Source organism: Neolamprologus brichardi, chromosome 18 (assembly GCF_056152115.1).
Source record: "Neolamprologus brichardi isolate AB-2024 chromosome 18, ASM5615211v1, whole genome shotgun sequence".
NCBI classification, from domain to species: Eukaryota; Metazoa; Chordata; class Actinopteri; order Cichliformes; family Cichlidae; genus Neolamprologus; species Neolamprologus brichardi.
Genome location: NC_142121.1, coordinates 26,051,057 through 26,070,555, shown reverse-complemented (window position 1 = coordinate 26,070,555; position 19,499 = coordinate 26,051,057). Strand labels below are relative to the sequence as shown.

At 39.4% G+C, this 19,499-nt stretch overlaps 2 protein-coding genes across 3 annotated transcripts in view; both read left to right on the top strand.

The window, feature by feature from the left end:
• pik3r2 (phosphoinositide-3-kinase, regulatory subunit 2 (beta)) overlaps positions 1-7,855 on the top strand; it is a 31,651-nt gene extending 23,796 nt beyond the window's left edge. For both annotated transcript variants that reach the window (XM_006786738.3, XM_006786739.3), the window contains exon 16: positions 155-7,855. In XM_006786738.3, the coding sequence (XP_006786801.1) occupies positions 155-362 (208 nt within the window). In that variant the 3' untranslated portion in view covers positions 363-7,855. The remainder of the gene's footprint in view (positions 1-154) is intronic.
• Positions 7,856-10,578: 2,723 nt separating this feature from the next.
• ifi30a (IFI30 lysosomal thiol reductase a) lies at positions 10,579-14,421 on the top strand. The gene is made up of 7 exons (XM_006786737.2): positions 10,579-10,816; positions 11,784-11,972; positions 12,136-12,210; positions 12,363-12,449; positions 12,576-12,728; positions 14,037-14,105; positions 14,180-14,421. The coding sequence occupies exons 1-7, from the start codon at positions 10,697-10,699 to the stop codon at positions 14,243-14,245; spliced, it is 759 nt and encodes a 252-aa protein (XP_006786800.2). The 5' UTR covers positions 10,579-10,696; the 3' UTR covers positions 14,246-14,421.
• Positions 14,422-19,499: the final 5,078 nt, after the last annotated feature.

Here is a 19,499-nt window from a genome sequence, read left to right as displayed (position 1 = left end):
GATACATTAAGTTATAAAATAAAATTTAAAAGGAGGAATAACTCAAGTAAATTTTCTACAGACACTGAAATTAACAGTTACATTACTGGTGGGTTTGTGAAAGACTTTTAAGACTAAGATCACCTCTAAACACGATCTCTCTCCTTGTTTCTAGCGTGGACGGTGACTCCAAACACTGCGTCATCTACAAGACAGTCACGGGGTATGGATTCGCCGAGCCCTACAATCTGTATTCGTCCCTCAAAGATCTGGTGCTCCACTACAAAAATGTCTCCTTGGTCCAACACAACGACCAGCTGAATGTAAATCTAGCCTACCCAGTCCTGGCCCGCTCCCAGAATCAGAACCAGCACCCCAGATGAATTATTCACCAGCAGCATAGGACACCAGCCAGAGTGGGAAAATTAGACATATGCATTGGGGGGGTAAAAAAAAAAGAAAAGAACTCTGGACAATGCTTGTTCCTGTGGCAGGTAAAACAGACTCAATTGCCAGGATTTAAAAAAAAGAAAAAATCATGTATTTTTGGCCAGAAGCTGATGCTAATTTCCCACCGAGTCCAGCGAAGAGCACTCCCTGCTAACAGCATGGCTTCACAATAAGCACACTACTACTGATAACGAAGCACTGTACAGTTAGCCTGGCTGATGCAGTCAGTTAAAAGCTGATGAGAGTGGTGCATTAGCCAGCCACACTGTCCAGTGTCGGTTATGGAAAAAAGTGAGAAATTCACAAGAACATTCATTATTCAGGAAAAAAGACTAAAATTCATCAAAGGAAGGCACACACAATGGGGTTTTTTCTAAATCTTTAAAAGGCGGAGAGACCAGATGGTGGGATGATGGTAGAAATTACAGGAGCCACATTTGGTTTTTAGGGTTTGTTGGTTTTGGGAGGTTTTTTTGCCTTTAATGCGAGATAAATGTCCACAGACAAAGGCCCGATCTGTCATTCCCAGACTGCCTGCAAACTCTCCATAGACAAAAGCCTGAGCTGTCATCCGAGGAAATTACTGGCTTGCCTAAACCAGGCTGCTCGTTTCACACCTAAAGGTGGCTGAGAAAAACAATGGGCTGGGAGTGTAGTCACTGGAGACTGAGGAGGGGAAGGGGGTGAAGAGGGTTGCTGTTTCAGGGTTTTATTTTAAAAGAAAAAGATTGATTCAGTTAAAAGCTTGCTCAAGTGCCATAGTAATAGCTTTGAATGACCACAAGCCTGTGTCACTAGAATAAGGGGGCACGTCGAGGTTACAAACCGAAAGAGAAGGGGGGGGGGGAGTAAACGGTTGTCGACATAGACAAAGCTACAGCTTTAAACAAAAACATACATACACATAGGTATATTTTTATGAAATGATCTCTATTTCCAACAGCTTTGGCTTGTTGCTCTCTTTCTCAGTGGGTGTCCTTTTGATCTGACGAGGTACAATGTACAGTGATTGCTGTATAACAGGATACAAATGCATGGTACATATTTGGTATATTGTGAATATAGAATTGTTTTTTAATCACAATACACTAGATGGAGAGGTACATTGATAAATGCAGTTCCACGTGATTCAGGTTTCCTTTTAAAATGGAAATGGTGGAAATACTCCTGCGTCTCTTCGTTTCAGACTTCTTTCTTCATCCTCTGTAATACTGTAGCACCTGTAGCCATTGACTTAAGGCACTGTTAGTGCTCCTCCTATGTGTCTTGTTTCTATATGCTAAAGACACTTGCAGAGCATCGACTTATGTGATTATTGTATCTCGTGTACTGTATTTGCTTCATCTCTAGTTAGATTAGACTGTTTCCGTGGTACAGTGTCCTTGCAGATGTTTATTGTTTTGGAGGGTTTTTTTTTTATATGCAAATTTACTCACGGTACTTCTTCTCCCTTGCGCTCGACTGTTCATTTCATCACAAGCTTGACTCACAGAGCTGTAGAACATTTATGTACAAAAAGATAAAAGAAAGAAAGAAAGCAGTAATATAAACCATGTACAGTATATTTCAGACACACATGCAGCCTGTGTATGTGACGTTATACGGTTCCTTCACGGAAGATTTGCTATGCTTTTAGATTCTGTTTAAGGATGCAAATTATCCATCTTAATGTGAGCCAAATGAAGGATGTCTTTTCATGTAGCAAGAATGAAAAAAGAAACAGTCCTTTTTGCCATTTAGCATGACCTTGGCGGTCTAAGAGATTATCCGGTATGTTATGCATGGAGTCCTTCATTTGGGTTGTTGTTTATCTTTTTTTGTTTGTTTGTTTTAACTTGGATTAGTGGTTGAAATTGTGCTTTTTGTAGTGAATATACAGTATTCACTGGCATGTGGTCTTACTATGCACAATACAGTTGTATGCATATATGTTTTAGACTTGGGTTCAGTTCCCTCCCGGTGTTGGTGCGATGAATTTCTCCTATTTGTTTCTCCGTGTTGGCTCGAGGTGTAGGTAGTACCGCCTCCGTTCAATGTCACGTTCAAAGCACAGCGGCGTAGATGCAGGGTTACTCAGTTATTATGATGTTCTCAATGAAAATGTGGAGCTGAAAAGAGGCGTCAAATGATGCTGCTTTTAAACTTGATTCATGTAGTTGGTGTTTTTTTTCCCCGGATGAACAAATATTAATATGAATCTTTCACATTTTTACATTTAGTAATCTGAGAAAGCCAAAAAGAAGAAAAACTATTTTTGTAGTGGGGTATAGAAGAGTCAGGGGTCATTAACAATAGGAAATGGGGGAAAAATGTGTTTTAAAATCTTGGTCTTATTTTGGTTCCTTTTTGTTGAGAGAGAGAGAAAAATTTAGACGTTCTTCTTAAATTAGATATTCGTCTACTCTGCTGGTGATTAGTTAAAAGTCATCTGAGCTAGACCCAAGCTTCAAACAAACGCAGTGCTTTTCTATTTCTGAAACGTTCAGTTTCAGACATCAGGTAGCAACATTTTTCCCAGACATACCAACCCAGTCTTCTGATCAAACCTACCTTGACCTGAAAAGTTTTAATCATTTTGATTTCAGTCAGGATGAATCTATTGTACTGTACTTTGCACAGTTCTTGGCAAGTAAAGGACCCCAAGAATTAAAGTGGAGGTGACAGAGGTGCTTCTGATTAGAGGGCTATTAAAAAAACAAAAAAAACGTACGAGTGAGAAAGATTAGAAGTGCCTTTAGTTGTTGCGATGAGGTGGTCGTCTCCCTGTTTTCATTGGAGCGTTGCTGCGTAAGACGATGCCACAACCACAACCACATGTTGTGCCCCACCGTTCACACATTTGTCATTTATCAAAACAAAGGTGTATCTCGCAAACGAGTGTAGTTGTTGTGTGTGATTGTGAGTGTCTGTGTGTGCGTGTTAGAGCAAATCTGAGCATGTTATAGATAAGAGAGTGGCAGATATTAGCTGTGCCTCTTTGGTATTGCATTTATAGTTGTTACATATTCCTTCTTTCTGTAGTGGGGCCTGTACAGTAGCTTGGTGCACCCAGGCTAGCCTACTTCAGTGTTTTTTTTGTTTGTTTGTGTGTCTGGTGTGTGTTTGAATAAAACTCATAAAAGATATAGAAATGTGAACAGTACACATCCGTGGCCCAGACCAGTTGTTTAAAGCTCATTCGGTAAGCTCTCAAGCTAATGCATGCAGCAGTTCTCAGTGTTTTGTATTAAGTTAGTAAACAGATGATCTGATTAAATCATCCACCATTATTCAGTTTGTTGGACCAACACTTTTGTGACTGCACTTTTTTTTGTTTTTGTTTCACACACTCAGACTAGTGTGTCGCCCAACTACCGAAAACTAACAGACAATGGTGATGCTGAGTTGTTTATAGTGTTTTTAGTTGATAGTTATTCATTCAGTATATCAGGAATGATTGACATTTTCATTATGATATCAGAGTATACAGTGTACAGTATATGCTTTTGTTGTTTCGCAGTCAACAACTGTCTTGTAAATCTGATGCTTTTGACTGATTGCAATGTTTTCGTTATAGAATTAGTTTTACTATGTGGGCTGTGTAAACTCTGTAGTACTTTTCAAAGCTACTTTAAGGAGAGCTGCTAGCTCATTATGCAATTCTTATCCGCACAGCAGAAGTGTCCAGCTAAACTTCAGTTCATCCAGGTTTTCACTTATTCCTTGTGGTATTTAAACATGCAAATAATTGCAAGGTCACTCTTTCTACCTTTTTATTTGGTTCTACACTGTGTGGACAAGCGTATTGCACAACACCACAGGTGTTTTCAGTCTCATTGACACAGGTGTATAAAATCAACCAACCAATCAGTGTGCCTTTGCAAACATTTGTGAAAGAATGGGTTGTTCTAAAGAGCTCACTGAATATGGCCATGGTGCCAAAAGAGAGATCACTGTTACAACACAAACAACCTTTGTGAAATTTCTTCCATGATTTTAGCTGCAAGTGTTTTTATTCCAAAGTTCAAGTGTCAGATCACACAAAGTTACAGAGTCACATGGAGTGCATAAGTCACCGAGACCCTGCTGACTCAGTTACTGTGGTGCTCCAAACCTCCACTGGCATTAACATCAGCACAAACTCAGTGTATTGCAGTTTGCAGTGACTCTATACATTATCCAGAGTACCCACAGCTTTCTTTTTTAGAAAAGTGATCCTATTTAATGTTCTCTGAGCACTACAAATGAGGTATTTTCAAACCTCCTTAAACCATTTTTCTCCAAAGCATGGGTCAAGAAAACATTACATTGTGGACGAGATATGGAAAAGGTGGCCAACTGTAGCGTGTCCTAACGAATACAATGGAACATTGTTTCCATTCGGGTGAGGACATAGAAGTGAAACTACATGCATGGCTTGATGCCACAAGGAGTCAGTGAAAGCAGTGTCGGGGATTTTCAAGGTGATTTTGTGTAAAGCATTTCTAGGGAAAGTCCTTCTAGTGGAGTCAAACTTTTACCCAGAACTGGTTAGCGTGACACAAGTTAATGAAAAAGGTGGTTCTGCTTCGTTTTGCTCAACTTTTTAGTGTCTGAAAGAAAACTAGAAATGTAGAACTGAACAGCTTCCAGCATCACTTGTTATGATGTACATTTTTGCAGTGTGCTTAAACACTTTGGTACGCCATGTTATTTACACGATTATTGGCTAGAAGCAATGCTAGCTGCAGTGAAATGTGGTCGCACAGTGAGACGGGCGTGAGAAGAGCAGGAGATGAAGACTTTATTGCGCTTTGACATGGAGTTGAAACTCTCAAACTCAAAGCTTTCATCCCGCTTCTCTATTAGATATGCATCTTGGAGCTTCTTGAAAAGAAAAAAAAGCAACAAAAAAACATTTTTCTATATGAGACATAATCATTCAAGGAATTAAATATTTTTTCATCATTCTTTGGTACACTGTAAATGATAAACCTTGAAACGGCCTCATACACAAAGCACATCTTTCACTGACTACAAAGAAACACATATTTGTTGTCTATTAAGGTTTGAGGAATGAGAGATACTAGAGAATAAATATTTTCAAATATATACTTAGATATCTATATTTTTGGATGATTTAATTCTGATTTGGTTGGCGCTTGAAACGAATCAGAACGAGGCTTTGATGTGAACACTTTTAGCTCCGTGGCTGCTTTGAAATCGAGCAGTTGTTGAAATGCAGACATATTTACTTACCCGCTGCAGCGAGCTTCATCAGGATCACCAGTTAAAACTTTGTGGTTACAGTCGATCGACATTCATGATTTTTACGCATGATTATCAGGTGTGTTCGGAGGATGAAGCAAGCTCATGTACATGTGTTAATATTTACAGAGCTGAGTCTATATGTTAAATGCAGTCCTGGCTGCTTTGCATTTTATTAAATATTAGTTGTTGGTTGTTTGTTTGTTTTGTTTTTTTCTTGTTTTGTCTTTTGGAAGACAGTTTTTGTTTGTTTTTTATTTTTTTTGTTTGTTGTTTTTGTGAGTAGAGGCAGTGTTAAAAAGTTGCACCACAAAAGATACACTCGATGCTGCTGCAGAGATCTGGCACAGATTGGACACTGATGCTGTAACAAAGTGATCCATCTTACCACTCGGTCTTACTGCGCCAGATCTCAGTGGCTGCTGAAGGTTTTTTGGGGGTGGGGGGTGGTTATGTGCTTACAGCCAGGAAAGAGGAAAAAAAAGAAGAAGAAGAAAAACTAAACCTGACGCTGAGGAAGGTACACGACTCAATGGTTCACGATTGCTCCTCTACTTGGAACAATGATGGCATTAGAAAGTGATCTTTTATGGTGCCTGAGTATAATTCTTTCTATTTTGGCTTTTTAAAAAAGCTGATAGATTTGTCTGTCCAAGTGTTCTTTGTTTTGTTTGTTTGTTTATATCTTTAATGATAACCTTACAGAGCCTATAAAGAAAAAATAAGCTAGCTTGAATTTTTTTCTCTATACAGAAAACACAAATACAAATGTTTACAATATGTAATTAACCAAATAGTAAATATGCGTTTGAGAATCAGTCTGTCCCTCAAAGCGGCTGTGATAGATTGATTTGTATTTCTTTATTTCTTCTGTCATTTTAAACTTGAAAATGTTATGACTGCTTGTTCTCTTCCCCCCACATTTCACTTTGTTCCTCTTTTTTTTTTTTTTTTTAATTTCCTGTGAACAGTGCTCCCTCTATTGCAAAATAGTTACTCAGCAATGTAGTTGAACTATTTGTCTGTCAGTCTTTCTTTACCTGCTGATTTCTTCACCTTACACTGAGCCTTGTATGTGCTGAATTCTAACTTGAGACCCTGTTGCATCTTTTGCTGTTTCTTTCGTGCACAGTACGGTGAATTCGAATATGAATCTGACTGATGTATCTGCGGTAAAGGATTCAAAGAATTTTATATTGTGTATTAGTAAAAAACAAAAAAAAGAGGAAAAACAAAAGCGCCACTTGGTAAAAATACTTGAGTACAGATTAGTACATAAGCAAAGATTAGAATTCAGGAATGACTATCTAAAGGCATCCTATTGTTGTTTTTTGCACTACGCAGCAAATGATAGTCGAATAGAAAGCTGAAACGATTGCTCTTTTGGTTAGTTAAGTAGTTTTTAAGACCAAAATTCAGACAATATAGTCGCAGCTTGTTCCGCCTGTGTGTTATTTCACTTAAAAAAAATCTGATCATTCTCTTTCTATCTATATATGCTAAGAGCAGCACTTTCATTTCTCTTTATGTTTTTTAAATCTTCTCACATTGTCACTCCTTCGTGTGGAAAGTTGGCATTTGTTTGATTAACCTGATGTGAATGTTGTAGTATCGTTCACTGGTGTACAGTAGTTTATATTGCCTCACACTCTTCATGTTGGAGGCAACATTGACGGTGGTCCAAGATGCAACAGGCTGGGCAGTGTTACACAGCAGCAACAATTTAAGAGGCATCAACACATCTTTACCCTAATCAGAGCACACATTGCATTGCAGCGTTGCCCACCGAGTTGCCTCTTGAATCACCGGCTTCAGCAGACATACAGCTAAAAATGATAGTTAGTAAAGATGTTCCGTCTCTCTCACTCAAAAACAGTGAACAGATGGACCGTCAGATAAAGCTACTCTACACCAAAGTGCAATTGAAGGCAGAGGGAGCACTGTTGTTTCAGCCAGTAGGGGCCTACTGGTTGCAATGTGCCCGACCCAGATGCATGAAAAGATGGTTATTCTTCTTCTCTTGTGTTATCCTCCCTCCGTTTATCTGTCTTAACTCAGATGCAGCATTTCTTTCTTTCTCTCTCATGTACGGCTTGCTTCAGAGTGGTATGTCCTCAGACAGGTACTCTTTGATCTGTACGGTTATTTCTTTAGGTTAATGCAATGATTTTAAAAAGACAATAAAAGATATCTAAAATGCCATGTGTTGTCCTCTTCTTTTTTTCCCTGCCTGTGTTATCCTGGTACATTTTTACATGTCTGTGTCCTGATTCAGCTTGGCATAAAACGTGATGGCACTGCATATTTGTAGAAATACCGAATATGCTGTTCATGACATCTAAACAAATGTCATGAACTGGCACATAGGTGATGAGGCGGGAGGCAACATGAGAGGTTTGCTCAATCATCCAGGTAAGGAAATGCCAAAAAAAAAAAGTTAATTATCAACTATTATTAAAACACAAATGTTTATCATTTTTTGGAGGATGCAGAGTTCCAATTGAGAGAGAGATGAGAGAGATAGCCTTTATTTGTCAGTTGCAGGTCCGAGATGACAGACCTTGCCGACCGTACATAAAATACAAACATCACATTGGGGAGACAGGTCAGGCTAGGTAGCGAGGAAAAAAACATCGAAATGTGCAACACAAAAGGATAATACAGGAATGCACAAGTATCAACACACCATAACACAATAAACACAGACAAGCAACATGGGAAACAATTGGTGAAAATCGATGTGTGTCACAATGCTGTGTTTGATCTGTGTTGGATCAAATATGGTGGGCCTGATTTTTAGAATCAGTTTTGTTGTTATAAGTCAGTTATTTAGTCTGTCAATAGCTGTAATTCAGTGGCAGCAACAAAGTGAAGTTTCACATTAATAGTAGTAATCTTTTCTAGCCCAAATATGTTTTGCTACTGATCATCCACAGCAGTACATTAACTTCCCTATTTAGCCGCATGTTATGACACTCCACTTAGAACTACCTAGAAAAAAGTCAGAACCAGTAGCTCATTGCCTATTGGTGCCTACTTCCTATGTAGAAAGAGAACAGAATCTTTGCTGGTTTTTAAAAGTGGTAGGTTGTCTTAATTTAAGAGTCAAATCCAAAAAACTTAGCAAAGAACAAATTTTAAATTGTATCTTAGCGTTATTTGACATTACTAGCTTGTCACAAACTGTTCACATCAGCCTCGTTATCCCATTCTTACGGAAAGGAAATAGAGAGAAAAGACTGAGGCATGCCAAATACATAAGAACTAGACTGAGAATCAGTGGAAACAGGTCTGATAGAGGCATCCAAATGTTAAATTTCAACCTTAAGGAAGCAGTGTGGGATCATCTTGACAGAGAATGGAACAAAAGGCAGAAACAAAAGAGCTCTAAATGTCCTTCAAGAGACCTGGACAACTATTCCTGAAAACTACTTAAAGTAATAAACAGAAAGCTGCCTAAGAGATTTCAGACCATGTTGAAGGATAAAGTGGTCGTACCAAAAGTGGACTTTCAAGCTGTATTTCCATGCATGTTTGCACATTTTTTTAAATAATAATTTGCTGCTCTTAACTTCCATTTACCTGGCAAAATATTGATGACCTTTGTACTCTACTGTAGAAATGTGGGCATTTAAATATGGGCAGTTTGAAAGATGACACCATATAAAAGCAAGAAACTATGAGTTCTGTAATTTTGGCACAACCTGCAGGGATTCTGCTACTTCCTTTTTCACATGTTTGTATTTTATTTATGTTAATTCATCAGTTTTACATCCACTGTTCTATTTCCTGCCAGCTTTTAATGCCAGCTACTCACTGTGTCTATTGAGGAACTCTGACCTCCATATGCTTTCCCCTTAATTTTGGTGTAAGACCGCAGCCTTAAATAGACTTCTGTTTTGCCTCAGTTTCTGTATACCTTGTGTGTGTGTGGGGGGGGGACGACTTTTGATTCCCACACAGAATATTTAATTTTTTGCCACTCTGATGTGTGCTCGGCATCCCCTGCCTGGGTATTTGGCCCTGGGCCTTCAGGCCGAGCCTCGTACCACAAACCACATTTCACAGTGAATATGGGAAAGGAAATAAAATTTGGAATTCCCCTCCACAAAAAAAGGTTTGATTTTCAATGAAGTGAGGTGCTTTGGTTTTGCCAGCTACACCCAATACAAAATAAAGGAGTAAGGAGCAAGTCAGGAAGTTGAGTGAATCACACAGTCATGGCTCACTTCCCTGTTTTCAGACAAAAGCTGTTAGAGATCATGTGAGAATCACCAGGTAATCCTTATATAGTGCCCAAGGTTTGTGATGATTTTCCGCATGTCAACTCTTCTTGAGCAAGACCTTTGGACCGCCTCTGTTTTATAATGAGACAAAACAAGAATGACAACAATAGACAGAAAACTTCCTCATTCATCTGTTGGAAAAAAAACCCCTAACATATCTTAAGAGGGAACTTCTTAACCTTTACAGAACATGATACGATTTAAAATTGAGATGTTGCATCGTCTTAAAATGCCCTTTTGAATCCTTATTGTAAAATAAACATTTTCTAGTATTAGGTTTTAATTGTAGAGATACAATTTATGTCACACAAGTTACGGGATGTTCTTAAATTATACCTTGAAACCCTTTGTGAATAAAATAAATAATAAATAACTCAGATATATATGTATTTCCTTTTAAAAACTTGTGAGCTATTGTGCCTGTACACCACGTTATTTTTTATTGATAGACTTGAAATGTCCACGTAGTTAAATCATTGCGAACTTCACGAACCTTAGGATGTGTAAACTTGCTACACACTAACATGCCAATCATATGACAGTTCTATTTCCTCAGAACAGCAGCAGAGACTTCGCTCTCTTTGGATGGATGTCTCCTAGTTACAAGTGACGCTGAAGACCACAGCCAATCAAAAAACAGCTAACCTGCACGAGGAAGCGGGTCGAGTATTAAAGAGTGGACCCGCACAGTTGTTTGTGGGTCAGTGTTGTGGTGCTATCGACAGTTAGAAACAGTGACTTGGTTGTAGGTAAGGATGAAGGCACTACTGCTGCTGTTTTTGGCTTTTGGGTACGTCGGCTCCTCCGTGTACTCCTCATGCTCCCAGTCGCCATTGAACTGGTGTTCATCTGTTGACTCGGCTGTTGAGTGCGGGGTAAGAACTTTATACATAACTTTTTATCAAGAGCTTATTTTGAATGGCTAGTTAGTGTCGACGACGTTAGCCACTTTCATAGGTAAGGCAATAGCTAAATGAAAGTTTCTATATTTATGAGAAAAAACGCACAAACGCGTAGCAGCACCAATGAGCGCGTCGCTGTAATGATATGCGGTCAGTTTTCAGGTGAGTAAACTGACCTGACCGCAAATAATGGTTTCCTCTGATAAAGACTTCAGAATTATAGTCTGAATGTGGAGAGGTGAAAAATGATCATGCACATGGAGTTAGCGGAGCCAGTCTCTTACAAAAATCAGAGTCATCCGTAAGCGTTGCCCTTGCCTTTTAATGACGTCACGTGTGATATTAAGTAATTATTTATAGCTAATGTTTGGTGTTAGCTAACAAGTACTCACTAAAACTCTGTAACCTTTTTTGTCTTTGTCTGTTAACTGGACTTCGAAAGAAACTGTTATTTTTACGTTTTAACGAACTAGGAAGTAAAACTTTCAAATACCAATTCTTTGCCAGCTGTGCGGTCTTCACATGCACCACTAAGCAGCCAGTTTAGTTGGTCTTACCATAGTTGGCATACAGTGAATAAAAGATATAGTCATGTAAAGTCATGTAAAGGGTGATAGATTTATTAACAATATTACAATCACAATTATAATGCAATAAACAATATAAATATAATTCAAACTTTTAAAAACGATCGCTGCAAGAACTTGATAGGTAATCTGTGTATGCTGTTTTTAAGTCATAAAAAAGGACCAGCTAATGCACATTTTCAACCTTTCTGTAGCATTTTCAGCTGAAATTGGCTTGATCACAAGTAATTACAACCACATGCTATTGATGAAAAGTCATAGTATAACTCTCACTGATGCTGAGCTTCCTCTGGAGTCTTGAACGTGGTGGCGTTTTGAAGAAGCTGACCTCCCTGTTTTGCTCTTTGCTGTAGGTTTTGAAGTCGTGCCTTCATTCCAACTACACAAAGTCCCAACAGACAGACGATCCCGTTGAGGTGGGGCTTTACTACGAGAGTCTGTGTCCTGGGTGCAGACAGTTTCTCGTTATGATGCTCTTCCCCACAACGGTCCTCCTGAGTGACATCATGATTGTTAACCTGGTGCCTTTCGGCAATGCCCAGGTAAGCAGTTGGCCGAGCAGCTTGGTTGCAGACTGTGATTATAACTCTACCTGTGCAAAAACATTTACGGTTAAAGGCAACCCAAGAGTTCTCATCACTATATCTGTCAAAAATTAAAAAAAATGTATCCAAGTACATCATTGGTAACTGTATTCCATTCCAGGAGGTCAAACAGGATGAAAAGTACGTCTTTACTTGCCAGCATGGAGAACAGGAGTGTCTGGGCAACATGATTGAGGTAACGTTGCACCCCAGACACAGACCAACGACTCAAACTGCTGAATAATGTGTCATGTCTGGTGTCAAAAGCATCTTGCTGTGTTGCTTCAAAATGCTTAATTTTTTTAAAAGAATGAAATATTTGTTTTTTGTTTTTTGTTTTTTCTCTAGACTTGTTTGTTGAACATGTCCAAGATGGCTTTTCCAATCATCTTCTGTATGGAGTCCTCCTCTGATGTCATCAATTCAGCCAAAGCTGTAAGTGTGTGTGCGTGTTTGTTTGATTTATGCAGGCATAAGTCCATGAGTTCTTTTTCTTCTTTTTCTTTTTTTTTTGGGGCACTAATAAATTTCTGTTTCATGTCCCACCATGTTTGGTTGTAGTGTACTGGAGCCTATGACCCCACTTTGAGCTGGGACAAAGTCATGAGCTGCGTCAATGGTCCTCAAGGAAACCAGCTGATGCATCAAAATGCCTTGGAGACGGCTGCCCTGAAACCTCCGCACCAGTACGTGCCCTGGATCACCATTAATGGGGTAAGACTTTACTGCAGTAACAGCCTATCCAGCAAATACCATGGTGTTCAGTTTTACTTATATAGTGCCAAATCACAACAACAGTCACGTAAAGGCACTTTATCTCATAGGGTAAAGACCCTACGACGTAAGCGAACCCCAACAATCAGACAACCTGCAATGAGCAGCACTTGGTGACAGTGTAAAGGAAAAACTACCTTTTAACAGAAAAAAAAAACCCCTCCTCCTCTCTGACTGTTAGCTATCTGCCGTAACCAACTGGGGCGTGAGCAGAAAGGAAAAGGGAGACAGGACACAATACAAACTATAGGAGAGAGAAGACAGAATTGGATAACATACAGCATGGAAGTGGATGTTTTTCCTTTACTCTGTAAAAACATAATGAAGAGGTGAGAAACTGTAAGACATCAGACTGGAATAGAGAAAGTGATTTGAAATGATCCAGATCTGATGTTGACTCTGTCCTTCAAAAGAAGCGCTGTTACTTTTTCAGTGATGAGTTTGACACTTGATCTGCCTCAAAGCCCAAATCTGTTAGTGAAAGAAAGCTGGGACTGATACATGTAAAGCTGCCTCTTTTTCACGTGACATCATGCAGTACCCTAACATAAAAATGGAAGTTTTGTCTAAAGCAAGTCACATGTGGATTGCAGGCACGGCCACTCAAACCCATCTTCTTTATTAGAGGCGTTAATATTGGAATATTAAACACTCTTTTTGCTGTTAGGAGTTTTACTATGTACTGTACTTCCTGGACCAACTTAAGGTCTTCTTTTTGTATTTAGATTTCCAAAATCCATATGACAATAGGTGCATAGTAAGTGTGCCTCACCTAATTACAATTTTGCTAAGATCACATGACCCAAGATTGACGGCAATCATATTTTTGGGGGGATTCCTATGAAAAACAAGTCAAATGCTAAATTCAGATCATCCACAATATAAGGTTATCAGGCTGCTCAGCTCTATCTGTTGCATTTGCCTGTCCCTTTTTGGAAATGGTCTCTCTCAGCCTTTGCACTTACTACCTTAGTCATTCACACATGTCTTCCTTACAGTTATATGACATTGCTGTGACCTGCAATCACCTGCAAGTCATGCACCTAGCAATCTAACAAGAGGTCAATCAGATGATCTGTCTATGATGGCCTCTTATTGCTGTTTTCCATTCCAGTATCACCAGGTTTAAGACATAAAGTGTACTGCTAAGTGTCTGTTGCCTTAATAAACCATTCAAACTGTGTAACTGAGGTATGAGAAGTTACTTATTTTTAAATGTTGGGAATATTAATTTTCATTGATTTGTAGGAGCATACAGACGACCTGCAGGAAAAAGCCATGAATTCTCTCGTCTCTCTCGTCTGCAGCATGTACAAGGTACAGTCATCAATGTCTACTAGATATCTGCCTTGTAATTTACTTGAACTTAAGTTTTTGTTTTGTTTTTTCAGGGCACTAAGCCTGCGGCCTGCGGGGGGAGCCAGATGCACTACAAAACTTACTGCCAGAAAGTGTGAAGGAGCAATTCTGCACATGCCTGTTTACTAGCCAGGTGTGGCCTCTAAACAAGAAACACTGAAGAATGTCATCAAAGATTTTCTTTTTCTTTTTGTGTTTTTGCACTATGTTTCTAAAAATTTGATCACTTCACTTTTGTAATTCCAAAATATAATAACACACGTTACCTTCTTAAGAGACTGTGTTGTCATTGAATTGATATCTATGGAAACCATAAAATCATAAATGGTTTTTGTAGCACTTTGGTATTTGCCCTATTTAAAGTGTTTGCTAAACTTTTTAAAAAACATTTTAGACGGAGGTACACAAATTCACAAATCATCCAAAAAACACAAATCATCATCATCATTTGTTAGAGGTAATAAACACACACAGTAGGGTATTAATATGTTGTGGGGACATCTAATAGACAATGCTTTACCTAGCCCCTAACCCTAACCATCGAAAATTAATGCCTAACCCTAACCATAACCAATTGTAACACTGTGACTAAAACCACATTCTCAGTCTCCAAATTCCCTTCAAACTTGTGGGAACCAAGATTTTGGTCCCCAAAACGGCCGTTGGTCCCCACAAATATAGTAAACTTCCAAGTTTTGGTCCCCACAAAGATATGAATACACACACACACACACAGTGTTGTCACAGTGCTGTATTAAAACTGATATTTTGAGTTTATTTACTTGATTCTTTGTAGTCTCCCACAGTGTCAGAGTAAGTGTTTAATGTAAATAGTAGGATAATAGGTAATCTAAAGCTCATGCCTAATGGCCTTGAAAACATGTGTCACAGTTGACCTTATACTTCACGTTCTGTTTGTTTTTTTTAAACCTGAGTTCATGTGGGTTTAGCATCAGGAGGCACAGGTTCATTAAAGTTCACAAAATCTCCTGAATCTTTAACACAGACTCACCTACAACTACAAATTTAAACCGTGTTCATGGAGTAAGAAAAAAAGCTTAAATGAGAAGATTTTAGGCAACAGCTTGATCAAACCCAGAATTTCGCTGCACTGACCGGCAGGTCTGGATCTGCAAGTTCCACAGATTCTGCAGACAGACTCACATGACTAATGGCCTGCCACGCAGGCTGTTCCACCACCTCAATCTCTGTACCAGCATCTGCAGCCTCCACATACTTTCTGTTTTGGCGACTAATTGTCGTCATTTTCCAAAACATCGCTTTTGGGTCAAATCGGTTTACTACTACTAGGAAAGTTTGCTGTTTCTCACTGATATGATGACAGCTGAGGGTTTTGAAGAGGCGGGGAGACAGTTTGGTCTGTACTGAGTGACATCCCAGCTAAATGTTGGTGCCACAGACAGCTTCATATCTCATCTTAACTGTAGTTCCTGTATCCTCCTCGTTGGCATTTCCTTCTCATTTGTCTGGTTCCCAGTAGCTGAAAGTATGAGGAGAAATAACTCAAAAATTTTCAACTTCACAGAGGTAAGAGTAATAATTTCACGTTTAAGAAATTCGGCAACCTTTATTACGCTTGGCTTGGTTATTTCTTTCTTTCTTTGCTTTCTTTTATGAACTCAAAAGAACGTGAACTGGTTACACATTCGCAAAAACTAAATGGAAAGCTATGATGTGTGATTAATGTGGATTCTGTAATTGCACTGCTACGTGTTTTGTTTTCCTTTCTTGTTCCTGTTGCCAAATAGTTGTTGAAACTTTAATGGGAGCTTGTGCGTGAAAATAAGCAACAGCATTAAAGTATAAAATTGTGTCATTAAGGAAGGAAATCGTTTGGTGGCAAAGACAAAGTTAATGTGTTGCAGCATAGCTTTCTCTTAATCGATCCAACTCATAATCCATGAAATTGACACATCGGCCCCTCTCGTGGTGATCTTGGATAGAAACGGTCAACAATAAAACTCCAGAGTCTGTTGACATTTGTTTATGGAAAGGTGAAACTCCCAAGCAGAAGGAGAGATAGGGTCACGGGATACAGCGGCAAACAAGGACTCTTATCTGTTTCTCCTCAACGCTGACGCTGAAACAGAGAAGCCCTGAGAGCGAAATCCCAAACACTGTCTCCCTGTAAGAACCGTCTATTGTGTCCAAGGTGATAGTGTGTTTGGTCTCAGGACCTGAAATCAGATAAACCTTCCAAAAATAATGCCCGAGTTGGCTTTTGTGAGGCTTGTCACATTTTTAGTAGCGTCATAAAAACAGCCCTGTGCATGGCTCACCTTTAGATCTCAACAGATGGTCTTTTTTTTTTTTTTTTTTACTTCACAGAGACTTTTCAAGAAGCTCGGGAAATATAAAAACTTCTCCCTGCTGGCAAACACGCAGCTTTCCTTTATGTATGGTTTCTGCTAAAATGCTGCTTCTGTATTGCTGCTCTGTCACCAGTTTGTGTAGTTCTTGTAATTATTGCAGGCCATAAACTATTAACAACGAAAAGGCAAATTTTCTCTGACCATCATTTTCATTTTTCAAAGTAATAGCCCAGAAAGCTGCACGTAAGCTAAATTATAGGAATGAGTGCCAAGTAGCTTTGAGCCAGGGTTTGCTGTTGAAAAATACAGAGCTGCTGATTGTTGTGATGCATAGCAATCAATCTTGTTAGCGCCACAGCACATGCACATCCCTTTCATTTCAGTAAGAAAGACGAGCTGACATGCAAAGCATATGAAAGAAAATCAAGTTAACCAAGCAGTTTCCATTTCATAAAAATCTCCTTTCTTGTCTGCAGTTCACTCCAAACCTATGAGTTCAGTGCAAAAAAGTAAACAAGTTAAAAAGCTGGCCCCCTTTTTGTCTCCAATCTAGTCTTTATGAATGCAGATTTATCCCGTCTTTATACCATCACACTCTTCTTTTTCTAGCTTACAGTTAGACGTGTATGCATATATCATCTCAGTAAAAAAAACAACAAATCGCCTGGCTTTTATCTGCCTTACAGAGACAGTGGGATTCCTTAGACCAAACCTCCTCTGTAGAGCCTCTCCAGGACTGTGATATCAGATGGGCTGTGAAGAGGCTCTTCTCGGGAAACCTGCAGCTGCCCAAGCTTTCCTGCAGACCTTCTGCTCAGGATGGCCCTCCGCCTGTCGCCCCATCGGGCCCTGCGACCCACAGGATCAAACACTCGAGAAGTTACGGGACTCTGACCAGCTGCATGTCCAGAGGCCTGTAAGTCACTGATGTTGAACATGTTTAGTGGCATTTTGCTAATGAATTTAAATGTGCATACCAAAACATCACACATCCTGCTTCAAAAGCATGTTTGGGAACACATGATACTTCAAGTATCTCACACATGTTAAATTCATTCTTTAAATATCCTCTGATTTCCTCTAGAAAGAACAGCTCTGGAGTTTAAGTGTTCCCAAAACCAGCGCTCTGTGTGGAAAGGAGTTAATTTTTTCCTAGTTTCCCAACAGCTGGGCCCCTTCTCAAGCTTAATGATTAAAATTATATGTGTTCAGTGTGAAACCAGCCCCTGTGAAGCAAGCTGTGGTCTTGTAAATCAACACAGATTAAGGAGTACTTAATGATCATCCATTTTTAGGCGGGGCGGGGGCTAATTGTTTATTTAGGTTGAAAAAAATCTGAGTTGCTTCTCGAGCATATGATTGAACAAAGTGTACCGCTTAAGGCGTTGCGCTCCCCTCTGTCACACTGTTGAACAATTATCGCCATAAAAGATCAGACAAACAAGGCTCTTATTATTGTTTCCACAACAACATTCAAGCTGCTTCAGCAATACATCTGTAGCAATTTCGGCCTCTCTAAACTTCGTGTGTGGGTGTGTACGTGTATGCGTGTGCGTGTGTTGGCGTCTGTGAACGTGTGTGTACGTGTACCATCATTACGTCTCTTTTTCCACCTGTTGATGGAATCCGGAGACATCTGTTTGATATTGTTATTAGTTACGGTGAACCTCACGGGCTTCTTCTTTGATATCCAATCAACCAGTGACATGGCTGCAACTCTGTGCGTTTGGCCATTTAGAAATGATTGAGGCGACCTGCTAAAATTCAAAATGAGCTTCAGAATGGGGAAGAAAGGGGATTTAACCAACTTTGAACATCGCTTAGAGTTTGGTGCCAGACAGGCTAGTCTGAGGATTTCACAAACTGCTGATCTGCTGGGATTTTAGCCACACAGTCACCTCTAAGGTTTATAGAGAAGAGTCTGAAAATGAGAAACTACCTTGAAAGTTTATTATTTGGTTGGCTGTAGGTGGTGGTGGTTCAATGCCTGACTGCTCCAGTCTCCATGCCTAGGCATCCTTAGGCAAGATACTAACCCCAAGTTGCTCTACGATTCATCCATCAGAGAATGAATAAGTGTGAATGTTAGATAGAAAGCACTTGAGCAGAGAAAAAAGAGCTTGTGTGAATGGGTATGAGGCATGTATAAAGTGCTTTGAGTGCTCGGGTAGATTAGAAAAGCACTATATAAGAACCAGTCCATTTACCATTAGTGAAGTAGATGTGCCACAGCAGCATAAGAGGACAGTGGTGTTCTTGTTATATAAGAACAAGGTTTGCTTGGGCTTTCCAAAATTGGTAGCAGACGTGCCGAGACATTCTGAGGATATGGTCAGAATTTGGTGTAAACAGCTTGAAGGCATGGATCCATCCAGCCTTGTATCAATGATTCAGGCTGGTTTTAGTGTATTTTAGAATTTTAGAAATTAATTTTGGAATCTGTTTAAAAACAGTGGGATACATGGAGGGTCTTTAAAGGAGATGGATGATACCAGCTGTTTAAAAGTAATCTGTGCAAACAGATGAGTGACTGACTGATAATCGAGAGAAACCCAGGGGAAATGACAGGTAGAGTCTCTTGAAGAAATCTGGGAGAAATAGTGTCAACTGGGCAGAAAGAAGTGCACATATTAGAAACTATATCAAGGAGATCATTCCATCCATTCCTTTTTCTTTCAGGTTATTCAATTCAGGGTCGTGGGGGGCTGGAGCCTATCCCAGCTGCCATAGGCTTTGGTAGATAGGCATAAGTAGATGACTACACTTGGACAAGTTGATAGGATCCAATCGTGAACTGTGACCTGATACCATAGATCTTACTAGCAAAAAATAAATAAATAATAAAATAATAATAAAAAAAAATTGACACTCATGAGCCAGTGAAGTCGGACGTTTTTTCAGTTGAGCGTGGTTAATATGTTCTTCATGTGAATAAAGTGAAAAGGAAGATCTTTGTTTTCCCATCTCTGTTCAGCTTTTTTGTGCTCTCTTTTATCCTGATGAATATAATCATTGATCC

What these genes read in the sequence shown, in the direction of transcription:
- ifi30a (XM_006786737.2), top strand. Translation starts at nt 10,697, where the DNA reads ATGAAGGCACTACTGCTGCTGTTTTTGGCTTTTGGGTACGTCGGCTCC. An exon ending in ACTCGGCTGTTGAGTGCGGG is followed by an intron (nt 10,817 to 11,783) that starts GTAAGAACTTTA and finishes TCTTTGCTGTAG; the next exon opens with GTTTTGAAGTCGTGCCTTCA. An exon ending in GTCTGGGCAACATGATTGAG is followed by an intron (nt 12,211 to 12,362) that starts GTAACGTTGCAC and finishes TTTTTTCTCTAG; the next exon opens with ACTTGTTTGTTGAACATGTC.